The sequence below is a fragment of the Notamacropus eugenii genome, chromosome 1, assembly GCF_028372415.1.
Source record: "Notamacropus eugenii isolate mMacEug1 chromosome 1, mMacEug1.pri_v2, whole genome shotgun sequence".
Taxonomy (NCBI): Eukaryota; Metazoa; Chordata; class Mammalia; order Diprotodontia; family Macropodidae; genus Notamacropus; species Notamacropus eugenii.
In genome coordinates this window covers 210,238,801-210,264,081 of record NC_092872.1, presented here as the reverse complement: position 1 = coordinate 210,264,081, position 25,281 = coordinate 210,238,801, and the positions used below count along the sequence as shown (strand labels likewise).

At 40.0% G+C, this 25,281-nt stretch overlaps 2 protein-coding genes and 1 long non-coding RNA gene across 3 annotated transcripts in view; 2 read left to right on the top strand and 1 right to left on the bottom strand.

Annotated features, from left to right (window-relative positions):
- PDE6C (phosphodiesterase 6C) overlaps window positions 1-734 on the bottom strand; it is an 86,949-nt gene extending 86,215 nt beyond the window's left edge. Inside the window, exon 1 of the mRNA XM_072625543.1 lies at window positions 134-734. Within this exon, the coding sequence (XP_072481644.1) occupies window positions 134-613 (480 nt within the window). The 5' untranslated portion in view covers window positions 614-734. The remainder of the gene's footprint in view (window positions 1-133) is intronic.
- Window positions 1-1,604, top strand: part of LOC140514999 (uncharacterized) — a 37,445-nt gene extending 35,841 nt beyond the window's left edge. Inside the window, exon 4 of the long non-coding RNA XR_011970799.1 lies at window positions 645-1,604. This is a non-coding gene — a long non-coding RNA (uncharacterized lncRNA). The remainder of the gene's footprint in view (window positions 1-644) is intronic.
- A 6,461-nt stretch (window positions 1,605-8,065) lies between these two features.
- Window positions 8,066-25,031, top strand: RBP4 (retinol binding protein 4). The gene is made up of 6 exons (XM_072625511.1): window positions 8,066-8,651; window positions 12,564-13,323; window positions 13,434-13,573; window positions 13,933-14,039; window positions 23,012-23,224; window positions 24,753-25,031. The coding sequence occupies exons 2-6, from the start codon at window positions 13,204-13,206 to the stop codon at window positions 24,764-24,766; spliced, it is 594 nt and encodes a 197-aa protein (XP_072481612.1). The 5' UTR covers window positions 8,066-8,651; window positions 12,564-13,203; the 3' UTR covers window positions 24,767-25,031.
- Window positions 25,032-25,281: the final 250 nt, after the last annotated feature.

Genomic DNA, 25,281 nt, shown 5'->3' with positions numbered 1-25,281 from the left:
GTTAACCAGGGTCAGTCCAGCCCCTATGGGACTAATAGGAATGGGTCCCTAGGTTACATGTTTTGCTTTTCCATGACACCTTCCCCTGAAAACAGGTCCTTTCCCCTACTTACTCCACGCTCAGGTCACCTACCTTGGTTACATCCGGAATATTAAAGAATTTTTTAGTATGAGCAACCCAACCCACAATCCCGATGTCTAGAGGAAAAACAGTTTCTTTGTCAGGAGACACGAGGTTCTCCTCCAGTTTGGAGGTTGGGGTGACATTGAGCAGCCTTGACACCACCTCTGGAATTCCATTGCGTGATCGGCAAATGAACATGCTACAGCGGTCAGCAGACAGCAACTGGCATAGCCTCCTCAGACTCTTGTGTACCATGGCCTCCATGCTGGCTGCTTCATCTTGCATATTCTGCAGCAACTCAAAGATCAAGGTTGCTTCCTCTACTTGGGTCATCTCATTAAAGGAGGTACTCTCCTGGATGGGTACTGGGCTGCCTTTGAAGACTTCTCCCAGCACCTCTACCCTCAGCTTCTTGTCAAAATACTCCTTAGCAAACTGGGGGTTGTTTCCTAGGTATTTCTCCACATCCTCCTTGGTGATATCACCCATTTTATTTGTTTTTTTCTTCTTTCTTTTGAAGAATAAAGTTACCTATGGAGTAGTAACAGCAAGGAAATAAGTAGCAATGACAGCTACTGAGGAAACAGTGAAAGATACAGACCACTTCCCAATGGAGACATCTTGCAGCAGCTCCTCCACCTTTGGAAAGCCCAGAGATATGACAGAAGGTGCTGGCTTAGTGGACTCAGCACAGTAGCCTGGAAGCTGTGACTCTGTGGTTCAGGACACTAAGCCCTATAAGCACAATTAGCTCCTAAATCCGGAGAGAATCGTTTGAGCATCTTAGACCAATCCATTCTTAGACTTCAAATCACATGCAAATAAGGTACAGGCAATGGCCTAGCACTGGTTAACATCTTCGGCAGGGACAAAAATCTAGAAAATTTCACAAATTGTAGTTATTCAGTGTTCTCTTTGCAAAGTGACTGCCTTTTCACTGAAGCAAAGACTACCTTTAATTTTAAACTGCAAGTAAGGGAAACTATATGGATTTCAAAAGTGTGTTTTAATTTATCAAGTCATACTTCAATCAGGGAGGTAGCCTGATTTACAGACCATTTTTAAGTGCCCTTAATTCTAATCAAGGGAGAAGACTTTATTTAAAAAAAATCTATTAATGATTTGACTGTGAAATTAAGTTGTGATGGCATAATGATATAGGATGTGAGTAGTACAATTTTTATCCTGTAGAATTCAACAGTATATGGGTTTAAATAAACATTTATGATACATAGATATTATGGCTAATGACATAATACAAAATAATACCGACAAACAGGAAAGAAAAATGAGCCAATCCATTGTGTTTCTGTTGACAATCCTAGCATAAACATGGTTTTCTTTACTCTTCATATTTAAAGAGAACATCTATTGCTCTGGTCATGGATGGCAGTCATAAACCATTTTGTTAGTTCCCTAATCAAAATCAAGCACAATGTATGGTTTATAACAGATCCTTAATAAATGCCTATTGATTGAACAGCTAATTTTGTATATATCTTGTATTTATTTATTTGTGAACATGTTATATCCTCCTAAGGGCAAGGGACTGCTTGGTTTTTGTATTTATGTACCCAGCCCCTAAGATAATCAGTGCTTTGCAAATTGCAGGTGCTTAATAAATGTCCATTAAATGAATAGTGGATTCTATTTAAACTCAGAGCATCATCCAGGACATTGGTGAGCACCTTTGGAGATCACTTGTTTCCCTGTGTGATACTTTGATTTTTAATTTTGGCATATTATTGAATAAAATTATTCCTGTGGTCTAAGTGTCATGGGATATTAACATATACATGGGAGACACCTTGTCTGAAGAGGATCTTTAAAGCTACATTCTGCTTTCCTGAGTCAAATGCTTTTTTTGTTAATTAATAAGGGATAAACATGACGGGATATTATATTTTGATTACACGATAATAATCCAGGGCAAGTGGTGGACTGACCACAAAATCCTTTGGTCTTGAGTTAGTTTCTTTTCTTTCTAAACTGGGAAGAACCACAAATCCTAGGGGGCCAGTTTACCCCTTGCTCTGGGTAGCTACAATTATATTCTCTATACCTTGTGTCAATTATGTAATTATGAGATCATGGCCTGTTGTAAAAGCAAAAACCTGCCTATGAAAATCTTCTTGTTCCCTTCTAGTATTTTCACTGTGGGTGCCTTTCTTGCATTCATAGGCCATTCTTATAAACTTTATAAGGAAGATAAAGTAGGTATATGAGTTATCAGGACATCAGGGCATGACTTGGTTCTTAGAAGTTCTGCCAAGTCAACATAAGCTTATCAGGTCTTACTGAAACTGGAAAGATTTCAATTATAATCCCCAAAGTGTCTCCCATTTGAGGAACAGTTTACTTAAATATAGAGAGCCTCATGACCAGGAAATGACACTTGATGATGAATTTTTTGGCTATTATGATCCATGAAACAGATACCAACATAAAATGACACTTTGGAGAAAAGAATAAAGAGCAGAAGACCATCCAACTCAACCTGTTAGCAATTTCAAAAAATGAGGACTGCTAGATAAAAGTTATATCATTGTTTGTCACCTTTTCTTTGAAAAGTTTCAACTATGTGTAACAATCCCCACAACAAAGGTGCTGAAAGAACCTAGAAAAGTCAGCTAGCAAATGCTCTGTCTAGTTGTTAGCAGAGAGATATGGTAGTTGAGGGCAACGCTAGTATAGAGTTCCAGTTTATTTGCGAAAAATCATGGAGAAGAATGATGTAAAATCAAAAGCATTGTTGCCCCACTAACCACCCAAAAGTAGGAATGGAAAAAAGAGCCAAAATGTCTACTTCATTGATATAGCCTTCATGAACTCAGAGTGACCTCCATGTCACAAGGATACACTGGAACAGGACTTTTGATTACATAATTTTCATAAAAATATCAGTTTTAAAAGTCTAGGCCATGTGGGAAGGGAGTGGAGAAGAATTTAAAACTTCTGGAAGTGCCTGTTGAAAACTGAAAACAAATAAATAATTATTAACAAAAAAAAAGTCTAGGCCAGTCAGCCAAAAAAGATAATGAATTTTAACATGTATTTCCTTAGTGAATATAAAGCAGGCTTCTGAAAAATGTTTTATTTTTAAAGTTTAATTCTAATTCAGATTTCATCTACCAAAAAATGATGAAAATGATAATAGCTTAAATCTATATAGTGCTTTTATAAAAATTCTTATTTACATACTATTTTAAGGTTTACAATGAAAGAATTAAATTCTTTCAAGACAAAAAAATAGTCTCAACAATGCCTGGTTGCATGCCAGGTAATTTGACTTAGTTTTTTGTGAAGTATCAATTTAACCTATGAAATAGTAGTCTGAAACCTAGAGTATAATAAATGTATTTTATTACATTTGGGTTTTTTTTACGTGATATTGGATCATTTTCTTAATAAGTTGTTGCATTATGATTTCTTCTTGAAGCTATTTTTTTCATGAGACCGTGTCTGCCAAACTGTGCTTGGAAGTAAAAACAAAGATGTAACTGAGATCATTTGAAATCACCACCTCTCAGTTTGAGCCTTGGTCTAGTCCACTGGTTCCTTGATCTAGTCCACCGTTCTGCAATTCTCCTTCTTCCTCTTTCTGACTCCTAGTCTTTCTCTTCCCAGCACAAACGTTCAAACCAGGAGTTTCATTTGATCTCATAGCACTTTTTTTTCTCTTAACTAAGCTCCGATGTGAAGCCCTGTGATTTGGAAGGGAACGTGGAAGGGAAAGAGAAGGAAATGAACATTTATTAAGCTAGCTTCTACTATGGGCCAGGTGTTGTGCTAAGTGCTTTATAGATATTATCTCATTCGATCCTCACAAAAGTCTTGTGAGGTAGGTGCTATTATGATATCCATGTTACAGTTGAGGAAACTAAGGGAGACAGAAGATAAGTGATTTGCCTAAGGATACATAGTTAGGAAGTATCTGAGACAAGATTTAAATTCAGATCTTCCTGACATCAAGCCCAGCACTCTAAACACTGAACCACCCAGATACTTCTGATTGGCTTGGGCTTGAATGGAGAAATGGGCCTGACTAGGCCTCTCCCTGGACAATATAGTTGGGGTCACTCAAGAGATAAAACAAGTGTTGTTTTATTCAGGCATACTTTCAGCCTACTTTTCTAGCCAAAGAAATTAAATTGATTGATTGCTTTGGTGTAATTGAAAGTATCCTAGAGAAAAAAACCAGTCAAACTTGTTGTTGGCTTGCATACCATCAAAAAGTGAGGCAACTGAGTAAAGTTTTCATTTTTAGGCTTGGTTTTGGCATCTTGTAAGGAGAATCTGGGGTTGAGAGTATATGGTCCAGACTACCCATGTATAACCTATATCGAAATACTTGCCTTCTCAATGAGGGTGGCTGGGGAGGGGGGAAGCAAGACAATGTGGAACTCACACAAAGTTTTAAAAACAAATGTTAAAAAGTGTTTTATATGCAACTGGGAAATAAGATATACAGGCAATGGGGTATAGAAATCTATCTTGCTGTACAGTAAAATAGAAGGGAAGGTGAAAAGAGAAGGGGTAATAGAAGGGAGGGAAGATTGAAGGAAGGCATGCTGTCTTGGGGTGGGGGGAAGGGAGAGATGGGGAGAAAATTTAGAACTTAAAATCTTGTGGAAGTGAATATTGGAAACAAAAAATAAATTAATTAATTGAGTGTATGATTCATTCTCTGTCTTTTCTTTCTCTTGCCTGCCATTTTAGAATGTTAATTAATGAGTTCAGTTCATGGTCAATGAATGTTTAGTAAACTTTTTTTTTTTATAGTGGGGCAATGCATAGTGTGATATGATAAAAAAAAAAATCACTGGAATTAGAATCAGAAAACCAGGATTCAGGTCAGGATTCGTCATCTACTTAGCTGTGTGACTTTGGGCAATCCACTAAACTCGCAGATTATAGTAGGCAGAATGCTCAATTTGCAGTCAAGGAGATCAGAATTTAAATACTGCTTCTAAAATCTGCAATTTGTGATGCCATTGACAAATCTCTCAATCTCTATCACCTTCAGTTTCCTCATCTCTAAAATGGGGATAGTGGAACAAAATACCTATCATACTTCCCTCACAGATTTGCTGTGAGGCCTAAATTAATCTACTTAGAGTTCATTGCAAACCTTAACTCACTCTTTAAATCTACATAAGTGCACGAGGTAAAGGTGAACTATTATTAAGACACTATCTAAGTCTAACGTGTTATCATTATTGTAGTTATCTTTCAGTATAAGCAACCCAAATCTAAGTGTATTTTTTAAAAAGCATTTTCTAGGAACCAGTTTTCTCTAGTGGTCCAATGAATAGAGCACTGGGCCTGGAGTCAGAAGATCTGAATTCTAATCTTTCCTCAAATACTTAGGAATTGTGTGATGCCAAGCAAGTCTCTTAACTTCTGCCTGCTTCAGTTTCCTCATCTGTAAAATGAAGATTATAAGGGTATCTTCCTCATGGTGTTGTTGGGAGGATCAAAGGAGATACCAACTGTAAAACACTTAGCATGTAGTGAGTACTTAATAAACATTTTAAAAAAGGAGTTACACATTTTACAATAAATTTAACATCCTCCACTAAGTCAACATATATTTTCATTCTCACTGACCTTAATGAGAACGTAAGCAGAGGGGAGGAAGGTGAAAAACATATTGGAAAATATGTTTCAGCATTAAGAAATGAAAGAGACCAAAGGCTTGTAAATTACTCAAAAACTTCACACCCATATGTAATGAATATGTTTTGAAGGAGAGAGTTGCAAGGTGCTAGACATGGCAAACCCAAAATGATAACACAAAAGAAATGAAAATGCTATCTCTTGTGAAACAGAAAATAATTTTATCAGTGTGGCAGTCCTTTCAGAATTAGTTATTTGTGACTTGTCAGATAACACTAACAGTTCAGAGCAAAGGTAAAAATTAGAAGAAAGAATAAAGACATGAAGAAATTGTGTACAAATACAAAATCTCTAACTTGACCTATTTAAGCAAGTTGACTCTCCAAAGTGGGAAATGGATAAAAGTAAAGACATAAACTCTTATTATGACTAATTCTTAGAGAAGCTTAACCATTATAAACTAGTTGCCACAATGAAGATGCCAAAACTGCCTGAGGTAGCAAATACTTGATCTTGTCATAACTAGAGTGATGAGACACTCATGGACATTTTGTGGCATGACTTGGTTCCTCTTAGCTGAAAGTATTATTTTTTTCCCTTCCAATTTTCCTGAATACTTTGTCTTCATTTCTACCTTGTCTTATACTTATCTGTGTACTGTATATCTCCTAATATCCCAGAAAGAAGTCAACTCCTCAGGGAAAACTCTGTCACATTTTATTTTTGTATTCCCAACACCCTGCTTCATACATAGTACACATCTTTAATGAATACTTGTTGAATCAAAGTGAGTTGAAAACCTGTTTAGAGTACAGGCTCATTAACAAAACATTGCACAGAAAGATAATTAAGCCTATGAAGTATACCACTTTACAAAACAGCAAAAATCAATGAAGGACAAAATGACTCTGTAGAAAGCTCAAGATAAATGGAAAATGCTATCCATATCCAGAGAAAAAGCTGTGGAGTCTGAATGCAGATTGAAGCACACTATTTTCACTTTTTTGTTTTTTTCCATGGTTTTTCCCTTTTGTTTTGTTTCTTCTTTCACAACCTGATTAATGTGTTTATTATTAAACATATTAAATATGTTAAATATGTTTAATGTGATTGTACACATATAACCTATATTAGATTGCTTGCTGTCTTGGGGAGAAGGGAGGGAAGGGAGGCTAGGTGAAAAAATTTGAAACTCAAAGTCTTATAAAAAGTGAATGTTAAAAAGTATCTTAACATGTAATTAGAAAGAAAGAAAATACTATTAACAAAAAAAAAAAGAAAAGGAAAAAACATTTCACATGAGACTAAGCCAGACCATCCTGAGCATCCATATTTGAAACTGGGAATAATACTAGAAATAGGTGTCAAATGGAATAGATTGCCCAGCAACTAAATATCATCATCAATGGTAGTTGAAACAACACATTTGGACTCTCCTACCTGACAGCCTATATATAATATGAGAAAGTAGAAATGTCACTTAAGAAAATGAAATTAGAAAGAGTAGCAACCCTTGACCATACATATACAGATGAAAACCATGCTTCAGGCTATACAATTTGGAAGGCACTCAAGTCAGTTTTTAAGATTTTTCAAAAAGAGAGAAAGTTTCCCAGAGAATGAAAAGGTTACAGTTTATATTAATTCCACAAATTAATTTTTAAAAAGATGACCACAAAGTCATCAGCAGCTATTTACTCATATTTCTACTTTCTCTATAAAATCTTTATAAGAATGATCTATAGATGCATGAGAGGTAACTCTTACAACTCACAGATTTATTCAGCACCTTAAGGCTTGCAAAGTGCTAGTTTCACAATAAATCTGTGAGGTAAATAACATAAATACAATTGTCTCCATTTTGCAGATGAGGAAATTGAGATTCAGAAATAGTGTGATTTGCCCATGGTCACACAAACGAGATTATTTGTCAGAGCTGGGATTTGAACCCAATTATCCTGTCTCTGAGTCTGATATACTAATAGTATGAATATATTGAACATAGTAGAACATACTACCTTGTAAGAAGGACATGTTTTTCTTTTTCTTTTTCTCTTATAGTGGAGATGTTTGGACTAAGTTATCCATGTTTATTTATTCTGCCTCCCTTGTGACTACGTGTTTTTGCAAATTGCCTGCTCAAAGGTAGGTCAACTAGTCTGGCCAGATCAGTTTCTTTGTGTTGAAAACTACCCAGGTCACCATACAGTAAACTGATGACCTTGTGATCTCATTACCACCACACCCTTAGCTTGGGACAGAAATATATTGCAAGTATGTGTGTGATCTCACATATATGGCCTGAGAGGTGGCAATGAGGGGTAGTGGATAGGGCTCCTCAACCATGTGGCCCCAGGACAACTTCTAACCCCAAGTTCCTGGACCTTATATTCCTAGAACCAGCTGTGAAGAGGCACTGGTATAATCTTACAGCCCAAGAGATGGCAAACCAGAAGAAAGGGACCTCATACCCATGCGGTAGTTGTTCCTGAAACCCCAGCCTTTGAGTGGTGGTCCAGAAATCCTGTACTAGTGTGTGGTCCTGGGATTGAACCACAGAAGAGAGGAACATCAAGGCTCAGAATGAGCCTAAAGCAGGCAAGGAAAGCTAGGAACAACAAAACAGATTGCTCTTGGTCTGCCGTAGTTGTTAAAGCTATGTTGGGCACAGAGAAGGAGGATCAAAGAGAAAACAGACCTGCTGCTTGCAACAATAATCACTGACCACAGGGTGAAGAGACAGCTGAGCTGCCCAATCTTCATTTTGCTTCTTTTTCTCTGCCAAGGAGAAAATTCTTTTTACTAGAAGGGACAAAGATGGCTAACATGATATCGATGCCCATGTTGCAAGCACCTGGATATCCTTGATTAATTCATGTCACCAGGCCCAAATGAGTTGCAATTTCAGGTACTAAAAAAACTGACAGATAATGATTATGATTGTGAAGACACAACCAATGATCTCTGAAAGATGTGGGGAGCAGGAAATGTGTTCTGGGATAACAGAAGGGAAAAGGTTGACCTAAAAAAAAAAAGGGGGAGAGAACTGAGGCTGTGAACCAGAGACCAGTGAGCTTAGTTTTGACAATTAAAGTTGCCTTAACATTGGAAGTGGTTACTTTGGGAGGTAGTAGTTCTTCCATCTTGGAGGTCTTTGAGCTGAGGCTGCACCATCATTGTCAAGTAAGTGACAGTGGGGATTTATATTGGGATATGAGTTGGAGCAGATATGTATTGAGGTCTCTTCCAACTCTAAAACACTATGATTCTGTGTTAGACATGACTGCAAAGGAGGATGGTCATAGACAGAGAACAAGGGAAAAGATGGTAGAAAATGAGATTTTAGCTGAGATTTGAAGGAAGCCAAGAAGTGGAGACAAGGAGTGAGAGGATTCTAGGAATGAGAGACAGCTAGGGAAAATGAATGGTGTTGGGAAATGGAGTATTTTTTGTGATGAAGAGCAAGGATGCTAGTGGCACTGAATCTCAGAATATGTGAAGGGTAGTATGGTGTAAGAAGTCTAGAAAGCTGGGAAGAATGCATTTTTGAAGGGCTTTGGAAGCCAAATAAAAAAATTTGTACTTAATCTTGGAGGCAACAGAGAGCCTTTGGAATTTATTGAATGGTGGAGGCTGGGGGTGGAGTTTGGGCAGTATGAGTGGAGGAAGAGTAGGGAGAGGCTTGAGGCAGGGAATCAAATCAGAAATCAATTGCAATAGTCCTAGAATGAGATGATGAAGACCCGGACCAGGGTGATGGAAATATCAGAGGAGAGAAAGGGGAGTATATGAAATATTAGGAAGGCAGATATAACAGGACTTGGCAACAGATTGAATATAAGGACTGAGAAAAAGTGAGGAGCTGAGTATGACATCTAGGTTATGAGCCTGGGTGAGTGGGAGGATACTTCTGTAGTAATTAGCAATTTAGGAAGAAGGGAAGACTTTGGGGGGGATAAATGCTCAGTTTTGAACATGTTGATTTTGAGATGTCTAATAGGCAGTTGGAAATGTGAGTCTGAAGGTCAGAAGACAAGGGAAGGTGAAAGGACAACCCATTAGGATCAGATAAAGGAATTTCAGAGTTCATAAACATGGAAGTAGAACAAGGTCAAGGTTATGACCATCTCTGTGTGTTACTGAAGTAGGGAGGAAATGGGAAATGGGAAATGTAAGAATTAAAGAGCTGAGAGATTAGTATGTTTGAGAGAGTATCAGTATGTATGTTGAAGTTCCCTAGAATGGCAGGAATTAGGAAGGAGAGAAAGACTGTGAGACAGGCACTGAACTCAGTAAGGAAGGAAAGAAAGTGTCCCAGAGGTCAGTTGACAATAGTTATCAGAATCTTGATTTGGTGATAAATGGATTGAATGAACCTCAAAGGAGAAAAAGGTCGCTGGGTGATGGTAGTAGAAGAAGAGTCTGGAAGTGGCAATGAGGAGCAAGAAGTATTCCTGCTTACCCACTATGACCAGTGAGTCAGAAGTGTGAGTTAAAGTTCAACCAGAGTTGGAAAGGGTGACCAGGGAAGCTGTAGCATCAGGAGGGAGCCAGGAGTCAGTGAGTACAAGATGGAAGGAGTGAAAAAGGAAAAGATTTAAGATGAATCCAGGATCTCATAGGATAAGAAGGGTGAATAAAGTATAACCTGCATCAGTGGAAGGAATTAAACATGTTGATGGATCTCTGGAGATATATAAAAGAAAGTTTCAGCAAGGGAAGAATCAAATCAAAGGAACACAATGCATATGGTACACTCAGAGAGACATCAGAGCATAGTTGGCCTTCACTTTGGAATCAGATGTGGGTTCAAATCTTGCCTGTGACATAAATTATCTGGGCAAATCATTTAACTTCCTAGTGTCCTGGGCAATTTTCTAAGATGATGCTGCAATCTGCATCAGATGGAGGGAGTTTTTATGCCAAGAGTTTCCATGAGATGCTCTAGAGATACAAAGATATACTTGAGAGGCTGCTTGTCTGTTGTAAAGTATGGCAAGTAAGCTTACTTATTTAATGTGCCACAAGGGATAGGGACAGGGACAGGGACTGAACCTTTAATTTTGTTGGTATAGGAAATTTTCAAGTGGGAAACATCTACTAATTCCCTAAACTAATGATCACCTTCATTGCAAGGTCTTGGAGAGTTTCCTAGAACAACAGAAATTAAGGAGAGAAGCACTGAAAATTTACCGGAAACAGTCTTTCATTTGCATAGAATAAGAATCAACCTGAGACTGTTTTGTGGGGCTAAATCTCAGTGTGGTTCAACTTTATTTTACTCACCAAAGCAAAACTTGAGTTGACCTATATACAAGTATTTGTAATCATGAAGAAATCTGAGTAAGCATGCCAAAATCAACTCAATTTCATCAGGACCAACTAAAAAACATAGGAGAATAAAGAAGATTAAGTCCCGCTTTCCAGGGTAACTAAGAATTACAAACATTTTCTTATTAAAAATAACATCAGAATGATTATCTGTCTCTCCTTACGGTCCCCCTCACACTTGTGGTAGGTGTGGTTAGCATAGTTTCAGAATCACAGAAATAGAAAAGACTTCAAAATTTTTATTTGTAGATGCAGAAACTAAGAGTGAAAGAGGTGGAGATATGGCTAAGGTTATACAGCTAATTAGTGGTAGAGGAAAGGGCTAGGTCTCAAAGTCCTGACTCTCATGCTAGCTCTTTCTGCTATATCCCATTGGTATCACAGATCTTGTCTACAAGATTGCAGAAGTGAAAAGGATCTCCTTACTGTGTTCTTTGGTGGAATCCTTACCACCAAGAAACTGTCTAGTTCTAGCCTATTCCTGTTACTTTGAGCTGGAATCCTTAGTGTTTTCACTGGAGAAGTGATAGATATAGACCTCAGTGTGGGAAAACATTCAGCTGGTTAAAAAAAATAGGTAGGAGAAAAAAGGAGTAGGAGATAGAGAATATAAAAAAATGTTACAGAAGGAAGTCATCCCATATCTTTTTGGGAGACCCCCAAAGCCATCCCATTACTTGCCTAAAATGACCGTTCCTGGGAATCAACTATGCTCCTCTACTTTTATTTGTCTGATAAAGATAAATTTATCTGTGAAATGATCTGCAAACAACGCACTTAAAAAAAGTACTCTCATCAACTACTTGACTCATTTGTTCAAATGAGTCTTTTGATTATGGCAGATGTGGTCATGCCAACAATGTTGGCAGCATATGAACAAGGGGGAGGGGGAAATGAATACTCCCTTTCTTGGTCATTTGGACAATTCTCTTCCTCTCAGCCAAATGCTTGTGTCTTACTTGGGCACTACTAAGCTGATTCTTTGGCTGTTTCCAGACCAAAATAAACCATTTCAGACTCCAAAAATTCAGTCCATCTGAATGTCTAGTATTGTGTAGACACTTTGGAATTCCATTGGCCCAGAACATAGGTCCTTATCTGTGCCAGTTCGCCCCAGATTCTTCCCAGGACCAGTAGTTTTGCAAAAACCCAGACTCTAAAATGGTTAACTCCCCTTGCTGATAGTGTCGTGAAGTAAGGAGGTCATTGGGATTATTGCAAGTTCTCTGGTGTCCAGGGTTGCATTGCTAGAGAATATTTAACAGGGGTTTAGTGTTTCTACAGATGTTGAAAGGCTCGGACAAATATTGACCTAGGGGCACCACCACTTGCCTGGCGGAGAGAAAAATGAATCTTTTATGTAATAAAGAGTGCTTTTGATGAAATTCTAATATCCTTCATAACTTGCCCTCCCATGGGAGAAGGAAAACCTTTGACGGTGTTAGCTCGATGGTAACTAATATGATGATGACCACATTGATTTCCACAGGGTCTCTGAGGGACCTAATGCTTCTGATGACCCTTCTTCTGCAAGAGTTGCAAAGTGCTGAAGCTGCGACCTTGCAGACACATGCTCGGCCACATCTGGGAACAGCTGTTGAGAAACTGAACCCGGGGCCTTTAGGCTATGGCTGGACTGCTTCCTATACCTCTACACCTCCTCCCCTTTTTAGTTGTAGCAACACTTAGAGGTTCTAGCCATTGAAACTGAGGTTTGACGTCCCTTCCAAAGACCCCAGTGTGCGGGCTGGCTCCAGAAATCCGGGCGAATGGTGCCCCCCAGGAGGCTAGGGCGGACAGATAACTCGTTCTGTAGGCTTCGTCTCCGCTAGCCCCCTACCACCTGCTGAGCTTGACTGTGCGCGCCCCCTCCCCCAACTCTCGGGTCGGTCAGTCGGTCGGTCTTTCACCCTACACAGTTACGAAAGAGCGGCCCACCCCAGCGCTATAAAAGGGGCGGTGAGGCGCGCGCCTCCGCTTGGGCTCTGCAGTCGGCGGCAGCCACCCCGACGATCGGCCGGACCTCAGGCAGCATCGCAACCAGCCAGCCCCGGCGCCAGCAGGAGGGGCAGCCGCGTTGAGACACCCCTTCCCTTGTGCCCTCCAGCACGGACAGCAGGAGCAGGAGCATGCAGCGGGCCTCGGCTCTCCTGGGGCTGCTCCTGGCGCTGGCGCTGGGCGCCTGCCGAGCGGAGCGCGATTGCCGCGTGGACAGCTTCCGAGTGATGGAAAACTTCGACAAGGCCCGAGTAGGTATCCGCGCGGCCCCTGCGCCCAGCCCGCCGGGGACCCCGCTCGGGACCTGGCCCGGCTCAACGCGCCCTCCCCGCCCTGTGCCCCCGCCCCTTCTCCTTTGCAGTTCTCCGGGACCTGGTACGCGCTGGCCAAGAAGGACCCGGAGGGGCTCTTCCTCCAGGACAACATCGTCACCCAGTTCTCGGTGGAACCGGAGACTGGCAAGATGAAAGCCACGGCCAGGGGCAGAGTCCGGCTTCTCAAGTTAGTGGCCCGGGAAGAGCTTTGCGCTCCCACTTGGCGGGGTCCGAGCTCTGCGCTTCTGCAGCCCGCGCCCCTGCACCCCGCGCCCCTGCTCGCCTGAGCCCCCTGCGCCCCTGAGCCCCCTGCGCCCCTGCGACCTCTGCGCCCCAGAGCCCCCCGCGCCTCTGCACCCCGCGCCCCTGCTCCCCTGAACCCCCCGCGCCCCTGCGCCTCTGCCAGCTCCGGGGCCAGGGCACTGTTGTCCTAGGAGTCTGCCCCCGGGGCTGGGAGGTGGAGTGGGGGACCAGTTGGAGAAGGGACCAGAGAGGAGGGCGCGTCGGTCAGTCTCGATTGACGCTTCTTTTCTGCCCACTTGGCAGTGACTGGAACGTGTGCGCCGACATGGTGGGCACTTTCACGGATACAGAAGACCCTGCCAAGTTCAAAATGAAATACTGGGGGATGGCGTCCTTTCTCCAGAGAGGAAGTGAGTATTGACGTGGTTTGACAGCAAGATGTCTTTCTTTCAGTCACCTCAGTGCTCTGATACCCTGTCTAAATATTACTCCTTGGGGACAGAGCTGGTGATGAGCTGAGAATGCAAGTGTCCGGGAAACCTGAGAAGATGAATGGCCATGGAGTGGTGTGTGTGTGTGTGTGTGTGTGTGTGTGTGTGTGTGTGTGTGTGTGTGTGTGTGTTCCACACCAAGATATGATCCCAGATTGTCAGAGGAGGTGGCAGACCACTGGCGGGTGGTCTTCTTTCCCACCCGCTATGTCTTTAATATTCAAAAAGCACAGGTTTACCTACTTATCTTGGGGAGTTCCATTCTGGTTCAGGAAGTCACCCAACAGTGTCTCAGAATAACGCAGTAAATTGCATAGAACTTTACCATTTAGTAAGTGAATTCCCCAACATATCATTCATTTGATGTTAACAATTCCATGAGGTAGTTAATGCAGGCATTCTCCCTATTTTGCAATTTTAAAAAGTGTGGCTTCTAAGAGTTAAAAGAATTTGCCTAAGTCACACATCTGGGCGGTATCAAAGGTGAGAACGCTAGCTTTGGATTCCAGCTTGAGAGGTCTTTATGTGTTAGCATCTCTGTTTTCCCCACTCCTTGCCTACTCCATTCAGGTAGTGATATAGGGAAAGGACAGGGGAAGATATTACCTTACTTGGTTTTTCTTTTCCTCTTTAAAATCAGGCTTCATGTTATCACAGCTGCATTCTCTTTAAAGTATCTTTCCATATATGCTATTTTCAGTGAGCCTTGTATTTAGGGGACCTTGAATGAGTGGATCTTGCTCAGTACTGAATGGAGAATCACCAAATCACAGACTTTCAGAATTAGAAAGGATCAAGATGATTAGGCCAAATAATCTGTTCATTCATTCACTCTGTGGTACAGTGGATAGACCACGGAGTCTAGAGCCAGGAAGTTGTTGTTCAGTCATGCCTAACTCTTTATGACCCCATTTTGGAGGCTTTTCTTGGCACTGGGGTGGTTTGCCATTTCCTTCTCCAGATCATTTTATAGATGAGGAAATGGAGGCAAGCAAAGTTAAGTAACTAGCCCAGGGTCACACAGGTAGTAAGTGTCTGAGGTCAAATTTGAACTCGGGTCTTAACTCCAGACCCTGAGCTCTATCCACTTCACTGCCTGGCTCTCCTAGGAATCAGGAAGACCTGAGTTCATATTTAGCTTCAGACACTTTACTAGCTGTGTGACCCTGAGCAAGTCACTTAATCTCTAACTTAGTTTTCTCAACTGTGAATTGGGGATAATGGCACAAATGAGATAAACCTTGTAAACATTAAGTATGCCATAGGAACTATGTAAATGTTTATTCCCTCTTCTTCCTTAACCGATATTTATTAAGCATCTACTACATCTATTCATTAGGAGAAATAGAGCTTGATATTGGTGTCAGAGGACCTGAGTTCCAATCCCATTCTAGCAAGTTCTTTCTGCATCTATAAAGCAAGAGACCGGACTAGATGATCCTTGAGGCCCCTGCTTGCTTTAGAACTATGAGCCTATGTTTAACAAATACATTGTTCTAGATATTGGAACAGAAAAGAAAATGCAGTTGAAGATTGAGAGCTGACAAGCAACCTTAGGGATTATGGAACCCAATTACCTAATTTTCCATAAGACCTTGTGGGTGATAAGTATCGGAGTCAGGTCCTGTCTTCAAATGCCATGTTCTTTCTGTTCTCCCTCAGCTGCCATGGACATGGATCTCGAGACTTTTATGATCAATTTATTCCTCCCCGCCACCTTTACCCATGAGGAAACTTTAGTCCCAGAGGATTAAGTGACTTATCCAAGAGTATGAAGACTTAGAATTTGAATGTTGCCGGCCTCCTCATTATAGCTAGGTGTTGTACCACTCAGGGAGAGAAGGGGAGAGGGACATCTCAGACAAAGGCCAAGCTAGAAGAGGTGAGGGTTGATCAGGGTACTCAGGTATTTCAGTTGTTTACTGAGTACCCCAGACTGTCACGCACTCCCTGTGATCTATGATCCTGTTCTGTTGACAGTTCTTGGCTGGACATTGTCCTCTGGATGGGTCTGTCTCTTATGCATCATATCTTCCCCTTTCCTATAAAACAGGGATTCTGCTAGGTGCCATAGTGGATAGAGCACTGGGTCTGGAGTCAACAAGACTAGTTCAAATTCAGCCTCAGCTACTTCCTAGCTATGTGGCCCTGGATGAGTCACTTCACCGCCATCTCAATTGTAAAATGGGGATAAAACAACACTTACTTTGCAGGGTTGTTGTCAGGACAAAATAAGATAATATTTGTAAAGCACTTAGCACAGTGCTTGGCACACAGGAAGCACAATATTCCCTCTCCTACCCAGCATCATTCTAGTATTCTAAGCTACTTTCCAGAATAAATGTGTTTGGACTTGTTTTTATAGATTACTACATAGTAAGATGGGAAACTGCTGGCTTTAGAATCTAAGAAACTGAGTTTGAATCCGAGCTGTACCACTTACCCCTGTGTTGACCTTGGACTAGCCCCTTCTTGCCTCAGTTTCTCCATCTATACATGAAAGGGATTGGAATAGATAGCCCCTGGAGTCCCTTTCAGTTTTGAATCTGTGCTCCTCAGATGTCAATCGATTTACCCAGTAGATGAGTTCCAAAACTTTGTATATTAAATATTGTTTTAGCATTTTTACAATTCTAAAAAGGAAATTCATTCTTACAAAGGAAAAGAAGTTTCATCCTAAGCAAAAATGAAAGCACACTAAATAAAGCAGGCAAATTTTTTAAATAATACATTTAAAGGAAAATTGAATTTTCTATTCAAAGAGTACTATTACTAAAAATGAATTAGGACTACAAACCCCAGCTGAGATATGACTGAAATCAGAAACCATGGACATATAGTAATATAGAGAAAGTGAGGCAATCTGACTTACTCATTAATTCCTTCTGACATTAGGAAGGTCCCACCAGCTACCAGGAAATACAAACAAATATAGAGTCACAGATTGATAGAACTGGTAGAGACCTTAGAGATGATCTTTTAAGCTCAATTTTATCATTAACAAAGAAGGAAACTGAGGCCCAGAGAATTTGTTTTTATTACTTTCAGTCAGTGATATGACTTGTCCAAGGCCACATAGCTAATTAGTAGCTATGTTAGCGCAAGAGTTCTTAAATTGAGATTGGCGAACTTGTTTTTTAAAAAGTATCTTGATAACCATTTCAATATAATTAGTTTCCTTTGTAATTCTATATACTTTATTTTATGCATTTAAAAACATTATCCTGTTAAGGGCTCCAGAGGACTAACCAGATTTTCAAAAGAGTCCATGAAACCAAAAAGTAGCATTTTAGTCCTGGACACAAATTTTCAAGTTGACCAAAACCCCCTTAATTTTCCGTGAACTTTTGTGTGTTTCTCCTTCTACCCCCATGAATTTTACTTAGGCTTGAATTCTCCCATACACTTTCTTTTTCTACTTAGTGGAGAGAGCACTAGACTTGGGATGAGAAAGACCTGGATATGAGGCTCTAGCTTTGCAACCTTGGGGAAGTTACTGAAAGGGGCCTTAGTTTTCTCATCTGTAAAATAAGCATGAGAATGCTTGCCCAGTTTGCCTCATAGGATTTCTGTGAGGAGCAAATGAAATAAAATCTGTAAAATGCTTTGTAAATTGTAAAACTCCGTAAAAATGTGAGAGCCTTTTTTTTTTAGTAGCCTATTCCTTTTATTTATCTATTACTTCATATGTAGCATGGTATGGTATGGGAAGAGCACTGGATTTGGAGCCAGATACCTTGGATTTAAATTCTGGCTCTTATACTTGCAGTTTGATCTTTGGCTAGTCAGGGCTCTTGACCTTTTGCTTACCATGACCTCTAACCTTTAGTTTATCAGGGCCTCAATTTCTTTATCATCAAATTGGGGGAAGGGTGGTGATCTAGATGATTTCTACATCTAAATTCTTTGATTTTCAAGATGTTTAAAGGGAGGGATATCCACATCACCAAAAGAATTCAAATGCTACTATTTAATCATAAAAAACTCATTTATTTTAAAAGGAAAAGTTACAAAATGCCCCTAATTCCCCCAAATAAACCTACTTTCCATTTAAATATGTTTCTTTGAGTGAATAACTGTCCTGGCACCTTCCCCTCTGAGCTATGTAACCTCCTATAAATGGAGGATGAAAGAACCTCCCTCTGTTCTGTCCCAAAGCCACCATGTTCCTATTGAGTTGTGGCTACAGTTTTGGGTGATGGGGCAGCAGGGGAGATAGGAGAGAGAACTTCAACCCTTCAAACATTCCAGCCTGACTGATCTAGATAACTGGGTTGAAAATGTTTTCTTTGCCCTTTCAAGTTCTAATGTTTTTTTAATTTTCTACCAACCTTGTCCACATAGAGTCTGGAGTAAGTGTGTTTGATAAATCAGAAAAAAATCTCAACCACACTGTTTGTTTTATTGACTTGACTAGTTTTGAGGGGGAGGTGATAGCTTTTTTTGGAGTCAGAGGCAAGAAAATGGAAATCAGAGTAGCTAAACCATATAGTGTACGTACCAGCTGATATCTTTCCTTTTTGAGTCCAAGGAAACCACGTAGCAGACTTGCCACCATCTAGGACTTATGTCATGTTACCATTTTGGAATCTGCTCTCAGAATAGGGAAAAATCATATTGAATACTGGAACTTAGTACAGATGAATATCATCAGAAAAAGAAGTTCCACTGTGTTATGCAGCTCTTCTTCTCCCCGAATATCAGTAAGATTATGGGCTTGGTCTTTGTCAGTGGGCCATGAGCAATTTTTCCATTGAAAATATTCTTATAAAGATGGGACTTTGACCAATATTTGTTATCCTGGAATTATTTCTTAACACCATCACTGAGGCATTAGACTGAAAAGAAAGGGTCAGGGGAAGGGATGGAAATGACTCTCCCTCTTTTCCTTAGAGAGCTGGGGAATGGATGCAGAATCTTGCTCATCATGTCAGACAAAGGATCTGTGTTGATTGCTTTTTCTTAATCTTTCCTCAATCATGTAGAGACAGTGTGTTGTAGTGGACATAGAGATAACTTTGGAAGGCCTGGATTAGGGTGCCATCTTTGACACATACTGTCTGTATGACCCCAGTAGAGTTAAAGTCACCTCTTAGCACTCTAGACAATTCTAAGACTACACTGATCTCCACTGGTAGGGGAAGTTTTCTCATGGGGGAGTTCCCCAAATCAGTGCAATCACAAGTCTCGTACTTATCTCCTTTCCTTGTTTCAAGAGAAAGCGCCTTGTTTGAATTGGTAGATAGGGTGACATATCTAGGAAAGACTATATTGTAAAAAAAAAAAAAAGCATCAATAAAATTTTAATTATAAAAATAAAGGCTCATGGAGGGGGCAGGGATGTAGTGGAATAAACCCAAATACCCTCCCTCCTTTTAAAATAAAGAACAGTCACAAATTTGACATAACCAACAAGGAAAACAAGTGGATTTTGGTCTCAGAATTTTGTATTCTCCAAGTTATTTGGGGAAATTCACAAGGCTGCTGACCAATTCAAACCTGGAGAGCTTATCTAAGTAAAATGTCAAAGAAAAATGATCTTTACCTCCATAGGAAAAATCACCTTTATTTATGCATCATTCTAAGAAGGCCTTTAGGGGAGAACAAAGGAGAATTCTCTACACGCCATGGAGTCTGTGGAGACATGGAAGGAAGTAGGATTCATTCACATGGTTTCTATTTTTGGTTCTGTGGCTTAATAACTGACAGTGATCATAGGTCAGTCATTTCATAGATGCCCACCAGCATCTCCATTAGTAAAGTGAAGGTAATTTTACTGAGCAGAAAGGTTTGAGATTTTAATTTGGAGAAAGTAGTCAAAAAGCTGTATTAAGTGCCCAATATATCTAAGTGTGTCATGGAACACATTCAGCATATAAAGTAGGGCCTTTAATCAAATTCTTTCCCCTTCCTTGCCTGGGGTAGGAAGTACAAAAAGGTGAGCCTTGGAACCAGGTCCTGGCTCCTTCATGGGTTGCTTAATGATAGCGGATCAGGATAAGACCACAATTTCATTTTTGCACACAATTGCTATGTTAGGCCTCTTGCTAAGACACACTCATATAGGCATAAATAGTCCCTAATCTTTGTCCTAGGTCATGTGTACAAGTGCCCTGGGACAAAAATTCGGGACCCTCTATGTAAATGACTCCCACTTCTATATACCCAGCCTCTGTGGCTACCCTGAGCTTCTGACCCACATATCTCCAATTGTCTATTGAACATTTTAAACTGAATGTGTCAGAGACATCTAAAACTCAGCACATCTAAAACATTACTTCCTGTCTTTCCCTTTATACTCTCCCTTCTTCTAGACTTCTTTTTTTTCTGTTCTATACCTCAACCTTCTTTCAGTCTCTCATATTTGTTACATTGGTATTATCCATGACTCTTATTTTCTCTCCCCCAACATGTCTAATCCATTGCCAAATATTTACTTTCCTACCTCCACAATATCTCTTGTATATGACCCCTTCGCTCTACCCATACATCCACCATTTTAATTTAGGCCCTCATCCTCTCTCACTTTCATTATTGCTAACTGATCTCACTGCCTCAAGTCTCTCCCCACTCTAGTCTTTCCTTCATATCGTCACCAAAGTGATCTCAGTCCCTTCCTCAAGTGAATGCGTGTCTCCCTTTTGCTTTTAGCCCATATATACTTATTAACAAACCTAGATGTGCTGGGCATTATACTACTAAGCACTTTAGGATAAAGTATAAACCAGTTAGCTTTTGAAGTCTTTTACAACCTGGTTCCAACTATCATTCCAGTTTTACTGAACGTTACTTCCATCCATACTTTGTTATCTTGCCAAACTGGCTTCATCCGTGACACGCTATCTCAGTGTTCTTGCACTGGCTGCCATCTCCCATACCTAGAATACATTTTCGCCTCAATTCTGCCTCATAGAATCCTCACTCTTTCAAGACACAGCTCAAACACCTACATGAAGCCTCTCCTGATCCCCCTCAATTAGTGCCCACTTCTTAACTACCTTGTAATTAACTACTTTGTATTTACTTTCTTATATAGGTACTCCTCTCCCCTCATAGAATCTAATAACCTTGAGAGTATAGATTATTTATTTCTTTGTATTCCTAGTAACTGGCACAGTCTGGCACACAGCTGGTGCTTAATAAATGCATGTTCATTGACTGTCCATCCCCTAAAGAATTCTTGGCTTTACCTAGCCAGTACCCAGCATGAGCTCCAGGAGTGTGGTACCCTGCTCCACTCCCCAGTGAAAAGCAGGAGATAACAAGGTTTCTGTATCATCTTACACATCAGAGTTTATCAATTGTTAATATACTTTCTTGGCAGCCAGGTGGTGTGGTGGATAGAGCACGAGGCCTGCAATCAGGAAGGTCTGAGTTCAGACCCAGTCTCAGACACTTACTAGTTGTGTGACCTTGCACAAGTCACTTAACTCCAATTTGCCTTAGTTCCTCATCTGTAAAATGGGGACACACTGGAAAAGGAAATGACAAACCACTCCTGTATCTCTGCCAAGAAAACTCCCAATGGGGCCATGAAGCGTCATACATGACTGAACAGACTGAACAGTAACCACAACATAATGCACTCAATACTCAATTATCCACAGAGAGGCCAGACATAAGGCTCATTACCTATGACAGACCCTGGTGGTAAGTTTTTGTTGACATCATCACCCACTCTACTTGGTTCTGAGATAACACTTTGACCATATTGGTTTGTCTTTATTCCTTACAGTACATAGCCCAGCAAAAGCCTTTTAAACCTATGTACTTCAAGGCATTTGAAGTAAAATGTAATTGTGCTGAGCAAGCCTAGAGAAAGGCAAACTCTACTGAGGTTGGTAATTCACACCTGTCTAAGGAGGATGCTGATACAGGTCATACATTTGGAGCTAGAAGGAACCTTACAGGTCATCTAGTCCCAGCTGAGGATACTGAGGCCCAGTAATTTGTTCAGGGTCACACAGAGGTAGGATTCAAACCCAGTTCCTTTAATCCAATTGGGATAGATAGGGGACTTCAGGTGCAGAAGGTACAGGTACTCTTTCTACTCTCAACCATTCTCAGCATAATGTGGTTGAGTTGGAAATGACACCATAGAGGTCAGAGTAGGTGCTAAATCAAGCTATTTAGTGTGGATTTCACGATATGAAATATTGTGAATTCCTGTAAGATTCTATCAGTATTAAATCATAAATACTGAACCATCCTAAACTGTCTTCATTCCACTCATGTCCTCCTAATACACCTACTGTTATTGACTTTGATTCTTGGATGCTCAATCTGAGTGAGGTACCTACCTCTTACCTGAGCCAAGGGGGAAAGGTCAGTAACATCTCTTGCTATAACTAATTGTTTTATACTCCCCTTATTGGCTGAGATATTGACATTAGCCAAAGCCTTTTGGCTAATACCAGTATTACACATGCACATGCACACATGCACGCACACACACACACATATATCAACATTTGCTCTTTATTTATTACATGCACATCTAAGGAGGTCTCACTTATGTGTATTATAAGACAACTTACACAATAAATTGAAAATGGAGGATAGCATCATGATTAGAACCTGTTATTAGATCCACAGATAATTACTAAAGAAAATGATGTTATTCTTTGGTGTTTTAAGTGAAGCAAAATAAGATCTTTTCCAGATTTTTTTTTTCAATTCTGTAAAATTATCTGAAATTTTCTTGGTCATAAAATTTTCTGAACTTTTCTTGCTGACTTCTGAGCTTTCTACTCAGATTCTCCTAAGCCAGGTTTGTGTGTATCTGGAGAGGATTGGAGTTGAGCACTGTTCATCCTCAGGGTATCAAACTTAGCCTCACTGTCAAACTTTGTCCCTCACAAGTATTTGACACCTTTATTTCTTTGTCCTAGATGATGATCACTGGATCGTGGATACTGACTATGATACCTACGCACTACAGTACTCCTGCCGCCTCAAAAACCTTGATGGTACCTGTGCTGATAGCTACTCTTTCGTATTTTCTCGGGATCCTCATGGTTTACCCTTACGTGCTCAGAGAGTGATTAGGCAAAGGCAAGAAGAGCTTTGCCTAGGGAAGCAGTACCGGATGATAGTTCATGATGGTAAGTGTTTTTCCAACTCCCTCTGGGTACATCTAACCAGTAACCAACATGGGCTTTAGGAGTGTGGTACAGCATTTATCTCGGTGAATTAAATTGACACTCTCGATTCTTTCTACTAGGAGGTGAATTGATAGTGAACCCTGTAGAAATGAATTATGTGAATATAAGAAGAAAAGTGGGGTCTCCTGTACCCTAAATAATTATAAATCTAAATTTAAGGATCAAGTTTATTGTTGTTTTATATTCTCTATCGTCCTTTCCCTGGAAGGGATCAAGGACTGGAAAGGACACCAAGACAACCAACTGAAAAATGAAAAAAAAATCAGGTGTCTCACCTACATTCCATTGAATTATCAAGGAGCACTTTTGGCAATGATATTCTTGAGGAACATCTGGGAGAGATATCCCCAAATGCCTGCCATAGGAGAGGCTGCCACTCACTGTAGGTCTTCAGAAGAAAACTGATCAAATTGTGATTTGGTCACCAAATCCAGAAATACTGGGACATGGGACAAGGGAGATCTCTTTGACGTTGGAGAGATAAAAACAAATAATTCTTTCTAGGAGTTTGTTGTGAAAGGAAGAAGTTGATGTATCTCTAGGTTGATACCATGAGGAAATAGCAGGGATGAATAAAAATTGCTTAAGGATCAGGGAGAAATGGCAAATGCCAAGATGTACCAACTCATAGGGACAGGGACTGGGCTCTATGATTCATTGGTATAGGAAGGTCCCGGATGAGGAAACTCCTTCTGCCAAATCCAGATGACAACTATCTCTACAACATAAGAGTTTTTTCTTAGAACACTTCTAAGATTTTTCTTAGAACATGAAGAGCTCATGTGACTTGAACTGAGGAGTCATGAAGCCAAGTTTTCTTATCAGCTTTCTATCATCATGCTCCCTCACAGTAGAAATTCAGAGAGCAAATAATCATAGGGAACCCATGATTCCCTCTTCAAATCCCCAGAGGCATGCAAAAAATAGAAGAGGATTCAAAGAGATTTGGACAGATCTGAGTGACAGAACTACCTATGGCAAGAAGATGGACTATAAGCTAAGTTTTTATGATTGGTATCGAGGCTGTCTGTGTTGGACACAGGTTGTTGGACCTTGACATTGACCAATAATTCCATGTTACCATTTGGAAATTCTAAATGATTATGTGAATTTTTCGTTTTTCATCCAGGCTGGATTTTTGCTTGTTTCTTTTGGTTTTGTTTTTTTTTTGCAATCATGTAGACAAGAGGTTCATAGACTATTTTTTGCTTATGGCACAATATTATTCTTTGCCAAGAGGAACTACATTGTAATGTGGGAATTGAGAGGCTTGCAGAGGTCCATGCAATTTTAAGTTTAAATTTTATACAATCCTCTGAACCCTTAATCCAAACTCTTGGCATAGTAGGGGTGCCACAGCATACCCTTTGAGAGGTATCAACATTTGAGGATACCATTTTCTAGGCAATTAACTTGGAATGTCACCTACCTCTAAATAATAACTTTCTTTGTTTGTTTTCTATTTCAGGCTACTGCGGTTAATAGAAACCCCAAACAATGGAAACTCATTTTGTCACTACACCATGAAAGCAGAGTTTCATTTTAAAACCTCAGAAAAAACCCTTATTCAACTTTCAGATCTATTTATCTGAGTTGCCTAGTTTGTTTCCGAAAAATAGAGAAACCTTTACCAAACCGAAATTTATAAAAGAATGCATGCTAGCTGTAATAAAATGTACATGTTTACTATCAATTTATTTTAAAAAAAATATTAAAGATAAAGATTCTAAAATGTTATAAAATATAATCTCCCACTTACTCATTTTGTTTTTTGTTACTATCCAAATTAGAAGTACTCAGCTCTGTCCTATCCAAGCACAGTGTGGGCATATATTTTGATTCATATAAAGAAATTCTCAAATATTGAAATTTCTCAGATGGAGACCCCTATGTGTGCCCCTCAAGAATGCTTAAGTCCTATACAAAATCCCATGTAAGCAGGGTTAATGGGTTAATTTCAACCCTAAGCCTGGTATAGTCCACTACTGGATTTGTCT